Below are 21803 nucleotides of genomic sequence, written 5' to 3'. Positions count from 1 at the left end.
GTTTGCACTTGTTGCCACGGCAACGATAGGGTTAAGGTTGTTGTGCGCAAAGTTCAATAATGAATTAAAAAGTAGTGTATTGCGCACTTTTATTTTAAAAGTAGTAAAAAAAAACAAAAGTTTCATCCGGAACTATTATGACCGTTTCCCGACGGACTCTTTTCAGCGTTGCACAAAACATTGTGCTCAAACCGGCGGAGCTGGAGAATGACGCGGGGCTCGTTTAGCGCGAGCTTTACGGATGTGTTATGGTCTTTTCTGGCGTCATGTTTCCTTTTAGCTTTCTGCGCTCACAGAATATCAACAAGATATAAACATGAAGAAACGAGTCTCTACGTTTTGTTTCAGGATCTGATTCGGTACGGAAAGACCAAACAGAACCTCCAACGAGACGCCTGGCTGCGAGCGTTTGACGTCCCGAAAAGGTAACAGTAACGTGAATAAATGTGATATAATGCAATATATATATATATATATATATATAATAAATATATGAAGTTTTAGGGGTTCATTTCATTGTTTAAAACATAAATAACTCAAATATGTTGCTGCTAATTTAGTTAAACACACAACAATCATGTCATTTATCCGTTTATTCTTTTATTCTTTCAGTGTGAATTTGAAATAAAGTAATTTAAATGTATTTAATACCACCAATGTTACTCACTATTTTCCTCTTAAAGATGTAATCTGTTACTATGATAATATGAGTAGAAATCTCTACACTATGTTCTGAACTTTTCTATTTATTCATTCTTTAATCATAAACAGAAGTGTATATTTAAATTTAATTTAATTAAATGATGAACTCTCTTGCTCTTACAAACAATAACAACGGGATCTTTGCTTATTATAGAAACAGCAGATGAAACTCCCTAAAGTCAAATTATTTGCTCTTTTCTGTGCTTGTTCATTTTTTTTAAGATTTTCAATTATTTTGTATTATTATTATTATTATAGTTTAATTTTCAACATATTTGGAACATGTATTTGTCTCTCATTGCATTGTTTTAATTCATTTTCCCTTATTATTATTATTAGTATTATTTTAATATGATATACTTTGTTGTTGTCACCAGCTCTCCTCTGTTGTGTACTAGTTTTTCCTTACATAACGTTGTGTCTTATTTCTCCTCTCAGATGGTTCTGGCACTTCTACTTCATCTCTGTGGTCTGGAACGGGTTTCTTCTGCTTTTGTACCTGATCTCCATATCTCAGCATCAGTCCTACCCGTCATGGCTGACTGGAGTATTAGACATTTTGACGAACGCACCAAACACCGACAGTCAAGGTAGGCGCTTTACTTCCTACACTGGTGTGTTTTCCTGCTTGACCCGCTCCGTCTCTGGTACTGATCCGGTCTGTAGTCCCACAGCTGTCTACTGTGCTGGTGCAGCTGCTGCTCTGCGTCCACTCCCTCAGGAGGCTGCTGGAGTGCCTGTTCGTCAGCGTCTTCTCTGACGGAGCCCTTCACGCGGTGCAGTATGTGTTCGGCGTGTGTTACTACGTGGTTCTGGGGCTGACGGTGCTCGGCGCCGATCGTCTGGGAGAAGGTGAGAGTGAAATCGGCCCGCTCTGCGATCCGCTGTCCGCCGGTTCTGCTGTGTGGGTTTTGATGTTTGTTTTGTTTTAGGGACCGGAACCCTCCTCTCTCAGCTGGACTGGTGTCATGTGGCAGGAAGTGCACTTTTCATTTGGGCCTCGCTGATGCAGCATCAGTCCACGGTGCTGCTGGCCGGGCTTCGCACCGGAAAGTCAGGTAAGCAGCTGTCTCTGCTTAAAACCAGTGCTGCTGGGTGTTTTGGGCCTTTTACTACAAATGTGTACTTTAAGGAATACTTCACCCACAAAATGACCAGTTACAGTATGTATCAGGTACCTTGAACTCTCAAAACTTGTTTTAACTTTTAAAACACTATTTAATTCACTTCAGACTCGTCACAGACAGCTTATTCTCTCTCTCTCTCTTGCTCTGGTCAAATACAACCTGTTGTAGGGTCGGTGGAGACGCTGGCTCACAGGGTGCCACGGGGAGGCTGGTTCGAGCTGGTCTCCTGCCCGCATTACTTCGCCGAGCTGCTGATCTACGTCTCGCTGAGCCTGGTTTTCGGAGGCGGGTGTCTCACCTGGTGGCTCGTGGTGCTTTATGTGCTGTTCAACCAGGCGCTGGCGGCGCAGCTCTGTCACGACTTTTACGTCAGCAAATACGAGTCGTACCCGAGGCACAGGAAGGCGTTCATACCGTATGTGCTGTGAGGACGGAGGTGTAAAATCCAGGAAGCGTCAGAGACGAACTCTCCTCACCGTCGGCATCGATTGACTAGATGCTCTGGACCACCAGCTGTAGCTGCGGTGGGATGGTGGGACGGTGGGACGGTGGGACGGTGAGGCGTCGCAGAGCTGCAGAAACAATCGTCCGGCTGAAGACTCCCTGGGGGGGAAGTGAGCTGCTCCTAGAAACTGATGTGAACAAAACATCTTGTTTTTGTTATTATGAGGTACATTTATGCAATAATACCGACACATTCTCTCTATTATGACGCACAAGAAACATTGTTGTGTTGATAAAATGAGGCGTTTTGAGAAATTGATGTTTTGACTGAATGTTTGTATTACCGGTTTACCTCGTATAACGAGCAGGTTTTGTTAAAATAGGCGGATTTGTCACAATAACGAGATAAATTTAAATAACAAAAACATAAATCAATGTGAGGAACTGGGCTTCTTTTCTCATGTCTGCCGTTGTACAAATATTTGGAAGTTGTTTTTTTGATACATATGATATAGAACTATGAAATAATTTTCGTTGTAATTAAATACTTAAACACTTCTACCCAATAAAAAGGAAAACTTGTCACGGGAGTGGAATCTGTTTCATGTTTAATTACTCTCTGTATGCCTTATTTATTTTAATCATTAAGTGTATATTTGCGGTAGTATTGGAGGAATCCACTAGATAGCGATGGAATTGATTGATTGTAAATTAACCTTCTGCCAGAAAACTGGTTAATATTACTGTAACTGTAAAAGTGTGCAGAATATATGCATTTTTGCAAGTAGTTAGTACATTTGCATTTTAAAGGTTATTAACATATTTTGAGTTTGTTTAAGATAAGATTAACCTTTATTCATCCACAGACAGCAACAGTACACATAAATAGAGAATAAATAAATATTCTAAGTAGTGTATAAAAAATAAATAAGAATAAGAATATTTGTTTTAAATAAACCTATTCAAGAACAGTTGGAGACAAAAATTAAAAAGTTAACTTAAACTTAACGTGATGTTAAAAATACACCAGACTGATATGATTAAATAATAATATAGAGGTATAATATACAGTAAATATAAAATATAGTGTATTATTTTATATATTTTATGACTTGTAGTGATGCTCAACCTATCATGATAGCTTGATTTTCCTCCTTTCTTGCAAGCATTGAACTCGTCTACATAACCAACAAGCAGACTATCCAATCACTGAGCTGCCCCGTGCGTACGTCACGTCACCATTGCTTACGGTCCAATCATGTCTCCGTACGCAGCAGCAAAGATTCTAACTCCACCCACTCCGCCCACCTCTGAGTTTCCTCGGCGCTCGGAGTCGGTGTGTTCGTGACGTGTATCACCGAAGACTTCCTCAATTGCAAAGCTAGGTGGCTAATATGAAGTTAGCCAGCTTTTGTTGCCGATGATATTACGTGATTCGGGGACGACAAAATAAAAGCCGAGAACCGTCCCTTTTGTCGGTTATTTCGGCCGCCACGATGCGTCTCGCGCTCGGCGGAGGAGACCGACGGGCTGATATAAATGTGTCGCGAGTCTTCTTCTTTCTGCTCTCCGCCGTGTTGTTGTTGTCGGTCGGAGTCGCTTCCGTCCCGGATGAGAACAAACCAGCACAAGAGCAACCGCCACAAGAAGTAAACGTTTTTTATTATACGTTTATTGTTCATCAGTTAAACTAGGAGGCGGGGGGAGTTGTCTATTTTTCGACGCCGGTGTTTTTGCTTCGGCGCTTGCTAGCTAGCAGCTCCGAGCTAGCATGCTACATGCTAACAGCGATACCTGCAGATACTCGTTGTGTTTCGGGGAAAGTTAAATAGTTAAATAAGGAAAGTTAAGATGAGCTGACGGACGTTATGTTTACGTTTTTCAATTATAGTCTTAAAAGGTGGACATCCTTAAGATGATTTAGAATTTGCGATAAAAAAACAAAATAATTGTGCTTAAATGATGACATTTCATACTAACATGCACATTTTCAGAATGTATTTGCATTTTTAACTGTAATGCAGCAGGAATGTCACCACAGATACAAAAATGCAAATACATAAAATAATAAATATCGCAATAGGCTCAATCACCATTGAGTGTTACCACCTACAACAACAACAACAATAATAATAATAATCTTTTTTATTTGTAAAGCACTTTTTAAGCTGGGAGCACAAAGTGCTTTCCATAGACAGCAGATCAATACAAATACCAATAAAATAGAAACAATAAAATAAAAGCACACAATTAGAAGACTATAAATTACATTTCCAGTTGAATCATTCCAAAGCGTAGAAGGTAGGACAGGTGGAACCATTACAATCGTGTTGCACAACAGGGCTATATGTAAAAATATATAAATAAATAAAAGTCAGTATAAAATGTGTCATAAAACAGGATTTAAAAGCGGAAACAGTGTCGGCAGATCGGAGACTAACTGGAAGAGTTCCAGAGCCGAGGTGCCAGTACAGAGAATCACCCTTAACCTAAACCTGAGACCATAACCAAAGGAGACGATAAATTAGAAGGAGACGATAGATTAGACCTTAAGGTCTCAGGGTCTGTTAAACCGATGGATAGTGACTTAACAGACCCGTTTGATATCGGCACTTTAAAGCATGGAGATCCGGGGTCAGACGTCCAGACCCTGGACTCTCCTCGTGACCCGTGTGTAACTCGTCTGACTGTCGCCGCGTTGCTTTTCTTCTCGACAGAAAGCCTCGAGTCCACACCCCATCGGCCCGCTGGTCTCTGAGGATGGCCCCTCCAGCAAAGCAGACCTGGGCTTCATCCACGCCTTCGTGGCCTCCATCTCCGTCATCATCGTGTCCGAGTTGGGCGACAAGACGTTTTTCATCGCGGCCATCATGGCGATGCGTTACAACCGCCTCACGGTGCTGACGGGCGCCATGCTGGCCCTGGGACTCATGACTTGTCTCTCAGGTTAGTAGGAGCGTTCTTTTTGGGGTTTGGTAACATGGAGCTGCTCCTCCATCTTCTGCTGGGTAATAATTCAATTTACCTCCAGTGCTGTTTGGCTACGCCACCACCATCATACCAAGAATCTACACGTACTACGTGTCCACCGCTCTGTTCGCCATCTTCGGTGTGCGCATGCTGAGGGAGGGGCTGAGGATGAGTCCGGACGAAGGCCAGGAGGAGCTGGAGGAGGTGCAGGCAGAGATCAAGAAGAAGGACGAAGAGGTGAGTCGGGCAGATCGGGTCGTGCGACGATGAGTCGACACTAATAATCAAGCGTGCGTCATTTAACGTGATGTAAATAGAGCGGTTAAACCTCGGTGTGTCGTCTGCGCAGCTCCAGCGGTCCAAGCTGGTTAACGGGACTCCAGACGTGGAGGCTGGATCCGGGACCTCCATGCCTCAGGGGAAGTGGCACAGCATCATCTCGCCCATCTTCATCCAGGCCCTCACCCTCACCTTCCTGGCAGAGTGGGGGGACCGCTCACAGCTCACCACCATCATCCTGGCTGCTCGGGAGGTTTGTCACGTCTTCCGCCTCTACATTAAAGCATAAAAGTGTCTCTGCTGGTTGTTGTTAGATGCTACATGTGAGCTAAACCTTTACGCTTTTCAACCCTGACGAAGGCCACCGCTTCAGTTCTTACCTTTCACAATAAAAGCCCTGGACATATACACTGTGTAGCTGTTTACCAGAGAAGAGCTCACGTTCACTCAGAGCTTTTCTCTTTAATCTATTCGCCAGTATGAATAGTTTTGATGCAAAATATTCACAGCTGAGTATTGTCATGATATGATTCATACTAGCTTACATCTATTTAGTTTTACAGGAAGAAAAGATCATAATACGAAGAAACTGAATGAATATATTGATAAACTGTAGCGTGAATGAGTTTTCACTGTTGGATGATTGATCCTTTGTTTATCTGTTTGAACTGAACCACAAACACTGAATGCGATTGTTTGTATCATTTTGTGTTCTTTTTGTTTTTGAATAATTCCCAGGATCCATTTGGAGTCGCAGTGGGAGGAACTCTGGGTCACTGCTTGTGTACAGGACTGGCTGTGATCGGAGGACGAATGATCGCCCAGAAAATATCCGTCAGAACCGGTGAGACGTTATATTATTAATATTATGTTTGATTATTAAATCTCTGCTTCATAAAACGTGTTTAATCTTCCTTTGATCTCTAGAGAACAGCACACACACACACACAGATGAATGGTTGTGTCTTATCATCCATCCCATAATCAAACGTTCTCGTTTCCACAGTTACAATCATCGGAGGGATCGTTTTTCTGGCCTTCGCATTCTCCGCCCTCTTCATCAAACCCGACGCTGGATTTTAATTGGACGACAGACTTTTTTCAGGTTGTGTGTCTGTACATACGTGTGACGTCTGGTCCCCCCCCCCCCCCCCCCCCGTAACGTGTAATCATTATGAAGAACGTTGTGATGATTAATGCTCACACACACAGAAAGCTCTGGAGCCGCTCTGAACAGCTCTGTCCTCACACTTAGTGAGACACTTAGAGTCCATTCAAACAGATTTTGCCTTTTTTTTCTTTCTATTTTTTAAATATTGAATGTTTTGTTTATTCCATCTTTCACTCTGGGTGACTTTTTTTTTTTTTTTACCACAAAATCCCATAATAAGGGCCGACTTTACCCAACATCTTTACTTCCACATTGTGAGGGAAAAACCGCTGGAAACGGAACCAACAGCACAGAACAGATGGTAGTGAGGTTCTCCTCCACAGTCAGTGTTCTACTACAGTACATGAGTTCATAGAACCAGACAGGAGAACAAAGACATGTTCTGCTGTGGACGTGTTCTAGACTCCTAAAAGAACCTCTATCAGTATTCAGGATGTTCTCTCCTCTTCACCTCGCTGTCAGACGGACCTTTCTGTTATCTCTGATCTCTACAAAGACACCAGACTCCATTCACTAAAACACTGATTCTAGCTCTACAGCACTGAGCTGCTGCTCTGCTGCTGCCTCCACCTGGTAGTGAGTCTGTGTTGTTGAGACTTCAGTGAATCACATACTGTAAATTATAACGACGTGCTTTAGATGAATCATCTCGGTAGAATCATGTTCCTTCAACAAAACCTTGTCAAATATGAAAAGCTATTCGGTTTGTCAAAGGAGTCCGGTGGCTTTAAAGAGAGCAAAGATGGATAGAAGTGAACATTCTAAGTATAGCGCTCACTTAAACTGATACACATTCTGTTCATTGTTCATACATCTTGCTGCCTCTGACTGTGGAGCAGTACCTCATAGAACCATAGAACCACACTTTGAATAAAATCCTTTGAGAGAGACGGAGACCTGAACCACTAGATTACCTCTGCGTCCAGGTGTCGCCGTGTTTCCTTACAGTTACAGCTACGCCGCAGCTCAAATGTGCACGTTACACGCACGCACGCGCGCGCGCACACACACACACACACACACACACACACACACACACACACACACACACACACACACACACACACAATCAGGTACAGAACAGGTGACACTGGCTGATGATAACTTCCAGTAGAAGTCACTCCTTTGTGCCACAAGCAGCTGTGTGGCAGCAACGGCGACACCTGTTTTATTTACTATTTATTTAGCTTCATTTCCCTTTAAGCTGATGTACTGTAGAAACAGAGAGAGAAACAGAGAGAGAGAGAGAGAGAGAGAGAGAGAGAGAGAGAGAGAGAGAGAGAGAGAGAGAGAGAGAGAGAGAGAGAGAGAGAGAGAGAGAGAGATCACTACAAACGAGGAATGGAAATATATTTTTTAAGAGGTGAACAGACCGACGCTGCATTGTCAATATTTGACAGGCTGTGAAATACTTTGTTTGTGATACTGGTCGGTTGAAACGCCTTTAAATCTAAAAGAAGAGAAGCTCAATAAAGATGTTTCATGTGTATGATTTCATGTGTTGCTGTGTGGAGCTGAAGGGATGAAATAAATACTATAACAGAATGTTTTATCACACTTTTATTTTCAAGTTGAAGGGGAGTAAATGATGCTGGTTTGGCTCAAGAAATTGCTGAAGTGCTTTTTAGTTTATAATTTAACCGCGTCGCAGCGACGGACTGTTTGTTGGGATGTGAGGATGTAGAGGTGTAGGACCTAAAGCTGACCAGCAGAGGGCAGTAGAGGTGAAGCGTCACAATAACAGTATTTCTGCTGTAATAATTGAATACACTTTTAGGTCTCACTTGTAAAAGAAGTTTTAATCTCAATGTGACTTCCTAGTTAAATAAAGGATATATATATATATATATATGCAGCAGTGAGTTTCACGAACCAAAACCAAAAGCCTCACAAAAATATGAACTGAAAACTGTTTCTAGTGCGTACATCAGAACTACACAACATTTAACACAACGTGTCCTTTTTATTTTGGGGATCCTTCTCTTTGGAAACAAAAAAAACATTTTCTCGTTGTTTTTTTCAGTGACTTGGCAACAGACTGTTTTTAAAAAGCTTGTGTCATTTTTACAACTTCCTCCAGCATGAAGGAAAAGAAACTGGTTAAGACTCAAACAATTAAATTAAATAAAGAATTTGCATAACTATCAACTCACAGGTAAAAACCAGCTCTTTGTTGGGTGACAAAGAAGTTCAACAGAGTGTGTGTGTGTGTGTGTGTGTGTGTGTGTGTGTGTGTGTGTGTGTGTGTGTGTGTGTCACAGTTCGTTTAGCTCCTTCAGGTTCGCACATTTAAAAGCAGTAGCTGAGGTTTGATGTCATGCGTCTATTCAGGTTATAGAAAAATAATTCAGTTCTTATTTACTGCATCTGACATTGTGCAAAGTCTAAAGCTATATATAAACTATATATGCACCATTCAGAGTATATATAAACTATATATACACCATTCAGAGTATATATAAACTATATACACACACACACACACACCATTCAGAGTATATATGAACTATATATACACCATTCAGAGTATATATAGACTGTATATACACCATTCAGAGTATATATAAACTATATATACACCATTCAGAGTATATATAAATTATATATACACCATTCAGAGTATATATAAACTATGTATACACCATTCAGAGTATATATGAACTATATATACACCATTCAAAGTATATATACACTATATATACACCATTCAGAGTATATATAGACTATATACACCATTCAGAGTATATATATAACTATATATACACCATTCAGAGTATATATAAATTATATATACACCATTCAGAGTATATATAAACTATATATACACCATTCATAGGGCTGTTTGCATGGAGCACAGATCTCCTCCACAGGTTGGTAAGTGTTCAGCAGAGAATTCTATTTATATATATATATATATATATATATATATATATATATATATATATATATATATATATATATTTATTAAGTGTTGCAGCACCACAACAGATTAGAAGGACTTCATTGTGACTCGATGGCGTCTTTAAAGAGGAAGTTTGACAGCAGGTATGAGGAGACTGTATGAACTGATTAGTGGGGAGGGTTATGAGAGTTATGATGAGGGTTATGAGGGTTATGATGAGGGTTATGGATCATTTCTTTGTTGCTGAAGGGAGAGGACTTTCATTTATTTAACTTTTTTATTTTGGCAAGTGACGATGGTATAAGAGGGTTAAAGCCTTTTGAGTTGTCCATTATCAGCAATTATTGCGTCAACGAGTCATTAAAAAGTCACCGTACGTTGTGCATCAATTACTGATAATGGACTTTTTAGTCTAATTTATTTGAATTTTAAACGTTACTATTTTCATAAGGTTTTAGTCGGTGAACTCTTTGTCATAAGATGATTAAATTGAACATTTCAGACGAGCAAAAATATCTATATTTGATAAAAATAGAGTGAATGGATGAATTAAGTGGGCGTTCTTCAACACGATGCAACACTGACTCTTATATATACATCATGTGACTAAAATGACGTCTGAACAACAACAACACAACCATAAAATAACCAGTTAAATATGAAAACATGACTTTAAGAAAAGACCGTTTACATAAATACGACAGAAGCCAAATGTTCTCTGAAATGACGGATTAGAACTCCAAATAAAGTGACTGAATTTGAAACAGATGCTGAAGCATCATAATGTCAAAGTAATCAGGGTTAAAAGATCTTTTCCACATGTTCAAACCACAGACTGTTTATAAGACGTGGACGTAGTCGTCGTGACGTCACTCGTCGGTTTGTGGACTGATGTGATGAAGCCTTGAGTTCGGCTATTTCGCCGTCGCCATGTTGTTTTTTTTTAGCAACCCATGAACAGGAAGTGACCACATCTGGACTGAGGAGGAGTGACGTAGAGACGCCGTATACGTCTCTGGTAGAGACCTGTCAATCAGCGTGTAGCCCCGCCCCTAAATCGTCCCCTGCTTTATGGTCTGTTTGACTCTAAATGGAGCATAATGTACTAAATGAACATCATGCTGTATTGAAGAAGACTGTAAACTAGAGATTGAGACCATAAACTCATGTTTACAATGTTTACTGAGGGAATAAATCAAGAGAGAAGTAGAGTCATTTTAGACTAGACTTCTATACAACCAGAGGAGTCGCCCCCTGCTGGACACTAGAGAGAGCAGTATGCTTTCAACTGGGACATACTAGCCAGAAAAGAAGGCTTGCTTTCATACTGCGTATTGGGACTAAATCTTTTTCTGTAGTAGTAACAGTGTTATGAGTATTGGAACGCACTGAATATTGTTGGGTTCGTTGCTGGTTTCTGCTGCCACCAAGTGGCCAAAAATAACAGTTCAGCAGGTTTAAAGTGAACATGCAGAGAATCACAAGAAGTTTAATGAGCTGCATTTTGAATTTGCTTCATCAAAAACATCAAAGAGACAGAGAACAAAACTTCTGACCACGAAGCAGCGGGTAGTAGCTACGAGAATGAAGCTGCAGATATGAATGAAATCTCTTTGGGGTCAAATTTAAAAAAAATTTTAAAATATATTTTCTGGGATAAATATCTTTAGATTGAATAAAGCCTTAAAGACGTTATGAAATAAAGCATTACGTTCTCATTGTTGTAAACATTTAGCTTAACGTTGGTATTAAATATTAATATTTGACTCAAGTTATAAATTTGTGTGCGGACTTTAAGCACATTTTAAAAAGTTTTTTTTTTAAAAAATACTTTAAAACATTTTATGAAATTCTGTGAAAATATGGACTCAAGGATTAAACAAACTGTGACACGATCGGCAGCAGAAACACAAACTGTGAGTCTGTGAAAATATATCACTTTAACGTCTTCAACTCGTCTAACGAGTTCTCAAACAGACTACGCATTTCTTTTCATGCATCATATAAAATATTAGTTCTTTCTTTTTCCCGTATATTTACACAATATATTACACACGATGTTCTGTACAGTAAAAGTTCAATCTACACCACATTCGTAAAAAATATTTTCTGATCCATAATTAATATTTTTTTACATGAAAAAAAAAAAAAAAAAACTAGAAGAAGAGAAAACATCCAAAACAAAGGAGCCTCTGGATGGTGGTTTCTGCAGGACGTCCTCGAAGCTTTGATGGAAGCTTCTGCTGCGTCAGAGTGAGTTAACCGGAGCGCTCGGAGTAAAACAATCCTGTGAGGGTGACTGGAGCACACACACACACACACACACACACACACACACACACACACACACACACACACACACACACACACACACACACACTGGACACACCGGGGGAGGGTGTGAGGGAGTCCACTACAGAGGGTCTGTGGCTCCAGAGCCAAAGCCTTCCCGCCGGAGAGACCCGGTCCTGTGTTCTCTGCAGCAGGAGTTAAGTGCAAACAGCTAAAAAGATCCTTCTGAAGCCACAGCCCGCTCGTCCAATCACAGAGAGGTCTCAGAGCTGCACTTTGACTCCTCCCCCCACGTCTCAAAGACACCCCCCACGTCCGGGGTTTGGCTCTCACTCAGCCGGCTACTGTGGCTGCGTGGCCGAGCGGTCAGACAGACTGTCGGCCCTGTGAGGGGCCAGCTGCTGCTGCTGCTGCTGCTTCTGCAGCTGCTTCTGTTGCTGTTGCTGTTGCTGTTGCTGTAACTGTTGCAGCTGCTGCTGCTGCTGTTGGGTGGCGGCAGCGAAGGCGCCCTGCTGCTGCAGAGGGAACGCCGCCTGCAGGATCAACTGGGTGGACTGGTTTCCATGAAGGAGCCGAGGAGCCTTGAGCGGGGAAAGAACACTTGGATTAGCGGGAAAATGAGAGGACGGAACTGCCCGGTTCACCGCGAGCTACGTATACAGAACACACGGGAACCCCCCCCCCCCCCCCCCCCCCCGAGTGGTTTACCTGTAGGAACTGTGTTTGCTGCTGAGCCAGGTGAGCCTGCCCTTGCTGCATGGCTGTGACCTGCGACTGCTGCTGTACCTCCTGCTGCTGCTGCTGCTGCTGCGGTGGCTGCTGGGAAATGCTGATGGTCTGGGTCTGGCCCTGCTGAGGAGCGAAGGCCGTCACCACTTGGCCCATAAACATGGTGGTGGGGACCATGACCGCGCCGCACGCCATCTGTCCCGTCACCAGCTTGGTGAGCAGCTGAGGACTGGCGGGAAACCTGCGGGGCAGAATGAGCGGCGAGAAGATCGTCTATTACAAAGTCTGAATCCTCCGGTTTCGTGCTGAAATTTAACCGCGATACCAAAATGATGACAAACCTAATCTGAGCCGAACGGTCCTGTGCGAACGTGGCCACGGCAGGAGCGCTGGGTCCCGTGTTCTGAGCCAGGCTGGTGGCGATCTGGACCACGTTGGACGGGCTCTGCTGAGGGATCATCATGGCGTTGTAGAGCGACGCGGGCAGTGGACTCTGTTGAGGCTGCAGAGTGAGAGACGACCGCTGAGGCCGAAAACACAAACGAGACGGGAGTCAGAGACTGAGATGTGGTTACTGATCGGCACTGAAGAAGGAGGGGGGGGGTTGTCAGACCTGTGAGAGCGCTGTGCTCTGATCCCGTAGGAGCGTTTGCTGCTGGGGCTGGATGCCGTGTTGTTGCTGGATGCTGTTCTGCAGAGGTCCTGCAGAGACCACCTGGCCCTGCATGCTGAGGGTTCCTCCCTGCTGCACCACGTTCCCCTGGGCCATCTGAACAGAGCCCAGACTGAGTCCTCCGGCTGCTTTCGGCAAGAACATCTGAAACATACAGCAGAGGAAACAATCACCATCTTGGATTACGACTAATAGACTTCTATACAACCAGAGGAGTCGCCCCCTGGTGGCCACTAGAGAGAATGCAGGTTTTTAAGAAACTTTTGCATTGACCTTCACAGGAAGTGATGGCTTTTATGTGACTTTTCCTGGAGCGGTCTCACCTGCAGGTTCTGTCCCTGAACTCTCTGCAGCTCGTCCTGGATCTGCCGCAGCTCGCCCTGCTGCCGCTGGATGTTGGCCTCGATCAGCCTGGTCCGCTGCTCCAGCTGCTCCTTCAGGTTGTGCATGACTTCCAGCTGGCTGGAGAACTGCACCATCGACTGTCGGGGGAGGAAAGACATCGGGGACAAAGCCGGGGAGTTAAATGATTCAATCTAAAGACCGGTTCAGTAATTCAGGTGGTCCAGGTCCATATCTGGAGCAGACTGCCTGTAATCGCGTCAAACGTTAGTGGATCATAAGGCACCGGGTTCGTACCACTTCAGAGTATCTATGGATGTCAGCTTTCTTTGAGCCACGACAACAAACTGAAAACAGACCAGTTGAGTCTTGTTTTCAGCCGTTTGTCGGAATGAATTAATCCACTGACGAGATTTAAAAACCCGTCTGTCTGGCTCCTACGATAAGATATGAATTAAGACTAGATGCATATCTTACTTGGCTGTTGATCTGGACTTGTTGCTGTAGAGGCTGCTGCTGCTGCGGCTGCTGTTGCTGCTGTGAAACCATGATTGGTGCCATGATCTGTCCTGTGTTTTGGGAGCTCATCGACTGCTGAAAGAGTTCAACACAGACCAACATCAACGCAGAGCAAACCGAAAAGGACGAAGAACGGTTCAGAGACTTATCACTCCGCCCTCGTCCGTCCCTCAACCGACCCTCAACCGACCTGACTGCTGATGGACGATCTCCGTTGGGACGTCATCTCCACAGCGGAGACGGACTGGCGACCCGGAGTGCTCCTGCTGTCCACCTGGAGCTTCATCTGAGACGCTGAGACGGAAACGGAAACATCATTTCCATAACCTGGTGTTTTAATGCAACTTCTGCTCAAGACCACCTCATGCATGAGGCCGCGACGAGTCGTGTGCTGTTCTGTACTTACAGGCCGGGTCGGACGCGGCGGTGTGCGAGGATTTGCGTGAGCTGCGAGACGAAGCCGAGGGCGTCCGGCTGCGGTTGAAGCGCTCCAGAGCCTCCTTCAGGCTCGACGTGTTGAGCTGCGACTCGGAGCCGGAATCCTGGGACTGCTGTGAGGGTCGAGGGGGGAGAAGAGTCAGCAGGGGGGTCTCCGTCACGGAGTACCGATCCACCATCCTTTTAAACCAAGTCTCACCTTGTCCGCCGTGATCTCAGGCTGCGACTCTTCGATCCCGAGCTCTCGCCGCTGTTCTGCCCTCACTTCGGCGTAACTGTGGAGCAGAAAAGAAGCCCGTCATTCTGCCGCCGCTAACCAGAGCCTCTACGCCGCTCCTCCGCAGTCCAAACATGGTCACTTCCTGTTCATTGGTTGCAAAAAAGCCAAGATGGCGACGGCCGTAAACCCCACGTACCTCACGACAGTGTGCGTGCAGACGATAAACTCCGGCCTGGAGTTCCACTGGTGGTAGGTGATGTAGTAGCGGGTCTGGAGCCAAATCCACTGCTGCCCTTTGGTGAGGAACCGGTAGTAGCAGGACTTCCCTTTGCCGTACTGCATTACTGCGGGAAAACACAAGGAGAGGGGAGCCGGCTGATTCCTGAAAGCTCAATAAAAGACAAGCGGATGAACTTTGAGAAGCACTCACGGTGTTCGTGGCACTTGGCCAGCGTCTCCAGGTCGTCTACGTGGTAGTAGTCGTACCCTGAAGTACCCAGCACCTCAAACGGGAGGTAGCCTATAATGGGTGGAGCTCTGGACAGACAGGAGAACACGTCACTGAGAGGAGTCTCCTGCACACCTTCCGTTTGTTCAATGAGTCATTGTTTCGGTGACGGTCCGTATGATACCATAGGAGAAGTTACTCCACATCTTTCACTGGTGAGTGAAGCAAAGCTAACAGCCGTTTTTTACCAGCATTTAGCTGGTGCTAATTTTCAATATGAAAAATGAATAATAATAATAATCACAAATTGGAAGAAGACCCTTTAACAAATAAATGAAATCAAAATAAAAACTTCACCTGTGGTCCAAGAAGAGGAATTTCCACTCTAGACTGTGTCTGGAGGTGAACTCCTCGTTGGGCTCCTCTACGGTGCACATCTCCTGTGAGGAGAGAGACGAGAACGTGCAGCACGGATTCAGACGTTCATCTATATTCATCTAAAACACACACATTTAATTAATGCTAAACAATCAGAGCTCATGATCGGCTGAACGCGCAGGAAGTAAGGTGAGGAGAGAGGAGAGGAGAGGGAAAGGGAGGAGGAGAAGAGAGGAGAGGGGAGAGGAGAGGAGAGAGGAGAGGAGAGGCTGGAAGTAGAGGTTGTAAAAATGTAAATAGTTCTATAAATATATGCACTTGTGGGCAGGATATATAGATTCAGAGGGTTCACAGCAAAAGTAAAGTCAACAGCAGCTTCTTAACTCAGCTGGGAGACAGACAGACAAAGACAGAAGAGACAGAAGAGACAGAGAGGTCGTGATCAGAGTCACCACCGGAGACGAGGGAAAACACGGTCGTCACCTTGATGAACTGTGGTTTGGCGAGCCTCACGGTCGCCACGAGACACACCCCGTCTTCAAAGGCGGAGTGAAGCGATCTCTGGATCGCGCCGTCGAAACCGTTTCGGGGACATTTAGGCACTGGTGACAAACGGCACAACAGAGGAGCTGAAGACTCTCAAGAACACGGCCGGAAAACCTGGAGAGGCTGCTCCGACGACGGCCAGCGGAGCGACACTCACCGTTATTCAGGGACTTGAAGTTTCCGATGAACTTGACGTGTTCGTATACGGGGGGCTCAGCGGGGTCAATGGTCCCTCGGAGCATGTGGCAACAGAACTCCAGCTGGTTTTTAGCTGGGGAGGGGAGGGGAGAGGAGGGGAGGAGAAGGGAGAGGAGGGGAGGAGAAGGGAGAGGAGAGGAAGGGAGGGGAGAGGAGAAGTGAGGGGAAAGAATGGGAGGGGAGGGGAGAGGAGAGGAGAGGAGGTGAGGGGAGGAGAAGGGAGGGGAGAGGAGAGGAGAGGAGGGGAAGGGAGGAGAGGAGGGGAGAGGAGAGGAGAGGAGGGAAAATAAAAGAAATGACGACATTAAAAGTTAGAATTGGCAGTAAAAATGACACATAATTAAAAGAAATGACGCAGATAAAACGTTCCGCTGACTTTTCAGATATTCGGGTGTCAGCGTCTCTCCTTCCACGATGTGAGAGGACAGAGCCTTGTACACGTCTGAATGCTCCCCCATGGGCAGGAAGTTCAACAGGTTCTGATCCACGAGATCCGACTGAAACACGAGGAAACACATCTTTGAATGAACCTCCGAGCGTGTGCGCGCACACCGCGTCCAGCGGGGGGCGCTGTTGACACTATAATGTTCTAAAAGAGACGATGACTCCACGTTGTCGTTATATATACTCACAGGTAAGTGCTCCAGCAGGGACGTCACGCTCTCAGAGGCGTAGATTATATTCCCATCGGTCATAATTGCGAGGAAAAATCCATCTAACGCCTGAAACAAAAAGTCACTAAAATCACTCCCAACAAACAGAACGGGTCTGCAGAGCGGCACCGTGTTCTGTTTACACTCACAGCTGCTGTTGAGGGTAAAGAATCATCAAACTAAATCCTACATTTGAAAAGTGATTCATTGGATTAAATTCATGCGATCGGGTTCCAGCGTCGGCCCCAGACGACCGCACCGCACTCGATGCCGAAAAGTGCTTCTGAGCTCACCTCCAACATCAGCTGAGTGAACTCTTCATTACTAAGAAAAGGAGGCTTCCAGTCTTGTCTGATCTCAGTCGACTCGGACTGAGCGGCGATTTCTGTCGGAGCAGAGACAACAACATGTCAACGAACGGAGTTCAGCCCAAGACTCACAAACAGGAAAGGATCTCTGGCTCCTCACCCTTGTGTTTGTGCAGAAAGTCGATGCTCTTCTGCAGAATAGTGGACTTGTCCATTTTGCGGGTGTTGCCCGGCAGCATGGTGCCCAGCTCCTTGATGAGGACATTGAACTGGTCTCTGCGCTTCTTCTCGGACTTGTTGCGGGACTCTCTGCGGGTCGAGACAACGGGAACATGCAGTAGAGTTTTACAGCTACGACAGCGAGAGCTCCAAAAAGACCACGAAGTGCATTCATTTACTCGGAACATCTGATGAAGCCCTACAGTTAGGTGAGGTAGCTGCACCTTTGCACGGGGAGCTTAATTATCATTAACATGACGGAGGATGACGTTTGATACGGGGGCTCGTACCGTTTGGCTTTGTCCTTTTCATCTCCTTCCATTAACCCATCAAAGATACTGCTGTCATCCCTGCAGAACAAACGGCAACAGTTGAAGAAGACCCTCTTGATATTCCTCCTCCTCCTCCTCCTCCTCCTCCTCCTCCTATCATCCTCTAACGATAAGAGAGTCGCTCTGCTAATCCTACATTTTAGATTTCGACGTAAAAGCAGGAAAAGAATAAAACTGAACACAAAGAACTTAACTAAACGTGACTTAGGTCCAATGACGCCGAGACAATTATACACTTTTTCCACCAAACGCTAAAAGCGTAGATGTTTTTTAAAACTTTCTAAAAATACATGATGGACTCCTTTTCCATTGCCAGTAACCGAGCAGCCGTACTATTTATATCTTTTATTACTTATTCAGTTTCTCTTTCAAACTCTCAAACCAGTTTGGTGATTGTTGGAACGGTGGAAAGACAAACCAAGACGTTTAAAAAAAAAAAGAATAAAATAAAAGTGTTTAGTTCCTCTCGAGTTTCTCAACAATCAGCGACGTACGATGACCGTTTCTGTCAACGGAGTCCGTTGGCTTTGAGTATAAATATAAATAAAAAGGCCGTTTCTCTTCACATCTAACTCGGTGGATTAAGGGAGTATTCTGTTGCAACAAAGACTGTTTTGATGAGTTTTACTTTGCTTCTATTGAGTTTGAATGAAGTGTGTTTTCTATGGTCAGCGAGGTGAAATGACCGTTGTCTGACTGGAGTCTGGTGGCTTTGAGGAGAGAACATTAACTGCATTCTTTGTACGTAAATAAAATATAATAACTGTCCAAACCGCTGTTGGATAGAAACTGGTGACTACGTCAGAGTCATTTGTCCCTGGAGTAAATGTCGTTATGTCTTTCTCCACTGAAGACAAAAGACAGATCTTAGTGGGAAAGAGGCTTTAGTCAATTTGATCAAAAGATCAATCTATGCCAATTTAAATCATCATCTAGAACAAAGCATGTTTTTTCGGGGGGGGATTATTGGTGTTCTAGACGACATAGTTGATAGAAATGAATCAGAAAAGGAGCCGGTAACTCAAAGCGTTCGACTCACCGGTCAATGCTCGAGGTCATTTTGTTTCCTGTTCAGGGCCGCGGTGCTGGAGACGAGTCTTTCAATCGCGAGGTAGACATTTGTGAACGAACCTTTTGGCGAGAAAGAAAGCCGCATGAAACAACATCTTCAAAACCGTAGACAGAGACGAGTCAGACGGGTGAAACAATAAAAAACGAGCTCACCTTACTGACAGTGCAGCCAGTCCTGTGAGAGGAAGAGGAAGCTGCTGCTGCTGGATGAAGGCGGGGTCACGTTGAGGCGATGGAGGAGGCGGAGGAGAGTCGCTGAAAGTTTCCTCAATCAGAGGGGAGAAAGTCGACGAGAGGTCAGCGAAGAGCGGAGGTTTTCGATTGCTCCGGGTGCGAGGCCGGCACATGGCAGCGACATCCGAGTCTGTGCGAGGCGAGAAACACACACGATGTCATCAGCTCAACACAAAAAACAGTGATACACCGTGATTGACAGGTCTCTACGTCACTTCCTGTTCACACGGCGTCGGCCGTAATCCAAGATGGCGACTGCGAAAGTGACGTCACGATGACTACGTCCACTTCTTATACACAGTCTGTGGGTTCATTGCAAATACTGACACGAGTCCTTTAAAGTGGCCTCACGGTTGATGCCCTGAATGCTGATGTGACAGATCCACTACAGAACCCGTCTTTGATTTAAAAACCTCCAGTCAGCGATGGACTCGTGCCGACGTGCTCGCCCGACTTCTTCTCTTCTCTTCAGGCCCACAATAGACCACGAGGATTTAAATGAGGAGGCCTGCCGGGGCTCTAGCCTAAATATTCGACCCACTTATTTCATGAAGTAACACCGTCACAAGCTGAGCGGGAGGTTTTCTCAGCGGGAGCGTGGAGAAAGTCCCTTCTGTCCACGTGACGCAACGTCTCCTTCACGACAAATACATCATTTTTATGCACATTTAGCTATTTTAGGGAGGTTTTACTCAAGTCGTGTAAGTTAATATATACACACAAAAACACTATAAATAAGGTCTGTTATTGTACTGTATGGGAGTAGCTTTTGGCATTAAAAAAAACCTGCACTAATTGAAATAACGTACACTATCACAGGTTCAAGGTAAGTCCCCAAAATACCACAAAACATTTGTTTAGTTTCACTTTCTTGATATCTTGGAGCACCTTAGTTCATCTTGGTGTGAGCTACAGATCATCACTCGTTTGTTTTAAGTCTGTTGTGCATCTGTTAGGCTGCCATCTTGGCCAGAATAAAATGTTAAATAAATGAATAAATAAATAACAGCCACGTCACGTGAGTTAATCTAGCAAAAATAAAGAGACAGAGTTTAGGAGCTGAAGTGCAAAACGAGCATTTCAATTATCCTGGAAGCAGGAGTTTAGTGGGTCTGCAGCTTCTTTTACATTTTTAATAAAGATTTAACATGACAAACCGCGAATAAATGAAACCATTTGTGTCGAGGCAAGTTGATTTCTGACCCACTTGAGAAAGATTTACCTGATGAATCGCTGCCGACATAAAGATAACAAACCTATAGATACGATCAGAGTTCAAACAGACGGACTTCAAGTGTCAGAGGGAAACCCTGGTCGGCGCTCGTTATGACAACTTATAAATGAACTTACTGCCGGGTTCATCGAAGCAGGGAGGGGAAGTCGGCACTGTGAGAACTTACACCTTCATGTGAAGACATGCAAGGAAGGAAAAAGAAAAGAAAGACTAAGAGGAGGAGGAGGAGGAGGAGGAGGAGGAGCCGGTTTAACCGAGATCCACCGACTTTCAGCTGTGCAGCGTTATTTCACTGCATGACACAGAGGACGGGGCGCCTTATCTGAGATTACCGCTTTGGCAACACAAGCGGCCAACGACGACACTTCATAGAAGAAGCAGAAGCGGAGAGTTGAAGCGCTTTGTCGGCACACAAAACAAAACCAGAAGCAGAGAGAAGTCACATCTTGACAACAGCCGCAGACACACACACACACACACACACACACACACACACACACACAGGAGAATGAAATGTGTGTTGCGTGATACGAGAGCAGGAAGGACGCAGAGGCAGGAGCTGCAGAGCCAGCGTTGTATAACCGCGAGAGCAGAGGTTGTATAACTGTGATGTCATCCGTGCTTCACTGACCCGCTGGCCCAATGACCTACTTTCCTCCTCCTCTCACTTAATCACAGCTCCACAGGCAACACCTTCCTCTTCCTACCAATAACACCGTCCTCTGAGGACGACTTCACGCGGCGAGTAACGCATCACGAGAGGTGTGATATCACATTTCCTCATTTAGTCACACGGCATGTGTGACAAAGGTGTTCTCAACACTCAATCATCAGGTTTTAGTAACATCAACCGTGCAGACTGACAGACAGAACGAGTATTCTTCATCCTGAGAACACTTGTTTGTCATTTTCACACCGTGTGTGTGTGTGTGTGTGTGTGTGTGTGTGTGTGTGTGTGTGTGTGTGCGTGTGTATACTGGGATGTAGGGCAGCAGAGCTCTGAGGATATGAGTCACTCCGAGGTGGATCTGTGGCGCTGCTCGTCTGCTTGTCACCCCCCCCCCCCCCGCCACACCCTCGCACCGAGATGCCGACGCAGTCGACGGTGCCAACGGGCAACAACACCATGGCAACCGGGCCTCGCCAAGGAAGAAAAAATAAATAAATAAAAAGTCGTCTGGCTGAGTTCCTCCGCAGCCGACACACACACACACACACAGAATAACTAGACGGCAGCACTCTGGTCTGTGGGAGTAAAGACGCTGCGACAGGTCGACCTGTGCAGGAAAGCGCCGCAGTGACACTTTCTCTTCTTTGTGCAACATTTAGAGAAAATCCAATCACAAGCAATCCCTCCCATCCTTATTGTGTTAG

At 44.8% G+C, this 21803-nt stretch overlaps 3 protein-coding genes across 4 annotated transcripts in view; 2 read left to right on the top strand and 1 right to left on the bottom strand.

Moving 5' to 3' along the window:
- The first annotated feature begins 198 nt into the window (after nt 1-198).
- Nucleotides 199-2863, top strand: srd5a3 (steroid 5 alpha-reductase 3). Its single transcript, XM_068725491.1, has 5 exons — nt 199-425; nt 1141-1292; nt 1369-1554; nt 1635-1760; nt 1998-2863. Exons 1-5 carry the CDS (start codon nt 208-210, stop codon nt 2255-2257), a joined length of 942 nt encoding a protein of 313 aa, XP_068581592.1. The 5' UTR covers nt 199-207; the 3' UTR covers nt 2258-2863.
- Nucleotides 2864-3600: 737 nt separating this feature from the next.
- On the top strand, nt 3601-8238 carry tmem165 (transmembrane protein 165). Its single transcript, XM_068725404.1, has 6 exons — nt 3601-3922; nt 4991-5219; nt 5305-5480; nt 5593-5775; nt 6261-6366; nt 6529-8238. Exons 1-6 carry the CDS (start codon nt 3770-3772, stop codon nt 6603-6605), a joined length of 924 nt encoding a protein of 307 aa, XP_068581505.1. The 5' UTR covers nt 3601-3769; the 3' UTR covers nt 6606-8238.
- Nucleotides 8239-9672: 1434 nt separating this feature from the next.
- clocka (clock circadian regulator a) overlaps nt 9673-21803 on the bottom strand; it is a 21247-nt gene continuing 9116 nt past the window's right edge. The window contains exons 3-23 of one of the 2 annotated variants that reach the window (XM_068725332.1): nt 19115-19325; nt 18930-19021; nt 17849-17908; nt 17500-17648; nt 17325-17416; nt 17011-17100; nt 16755-16875; nt 16338-16451; nt 16118-16236; nt 15614-15696; nt 15239-15345; nt 15005-15152; nt 14788-14863; nt 14557-14701; nt 14341-14444; nt 14109-14225; nt 13613-13771; nt 13230-13433; nt 12958-13139; nt 12596-12857; nt 9673-12468 (exon numbers count right to left, since the gene is read on the bottom strand). In XM_068725332.1, the coding sequence (XP_068581433.1) occupies nt 12229-12468; nt 12596-12857; nt 12958-13139; nt 13230-13433; nt 13613-13771; nt 14109-14225; nt 14341-14444; nt 14557-14701; nt 14788-14863; nt 15005-15152; nt 15239-15345; nt 15614-15696; nt 16118-16236; nt 16338-16451; nt 16755-16875; nt 17011-17100; nt 17325-17416; nt 17500-17648; nt 17849-17908; nt 18930-18949 (2592 nt within the window). In that variant the 5' untranslated portion in view covers nt 18950-19021; nt 19115-19325 and the 3' untranslated portion in view covers nt 9673-12228. The remainder of the gene's footprint in view (nt 12469-12595; nt 12858-12957; nt 13140-13229; nt 13434-13612; nt 13772-14108; nt 14226-14340; nt 14445-14556; nt 14702-14787; nt 14864-15004; nt 15153-15238; nt 15346-15613; nt 15697-16117; nt 16237-16337; nt 16452-16754; nt 16876-17010; nt 17101-17324; nt 17417-17499; nt 17649-17848; nt 17909-18929; nt 19022-19114; nt 19326-21803) is intronic. The other variant, XM_068725333.1, reaches the window with a different exon arrangement.

The sequence above is a fragment of the Cebidichthys violaceus genome, unplaced genomic scaffold, assembly GCF_023349555.1.
Source record: "Cebidichthys violaceus isolate CVI_PGR_0920_01 unplaced genomic scaffold, fCebVio1.0.p SCAF_35, whole genome shotgun sequence".
In the NCBI taxonomy this organism is placed as follows: Eukaryota; Metazoa; Chordata; class Actinopteri; order Perciformes; family Stichaeidae; genus Cebidichthys; species Cebidichthys violaceus.
This window is presented reverse-complemented; position numbering and strand designations above follow the sequence as displayed.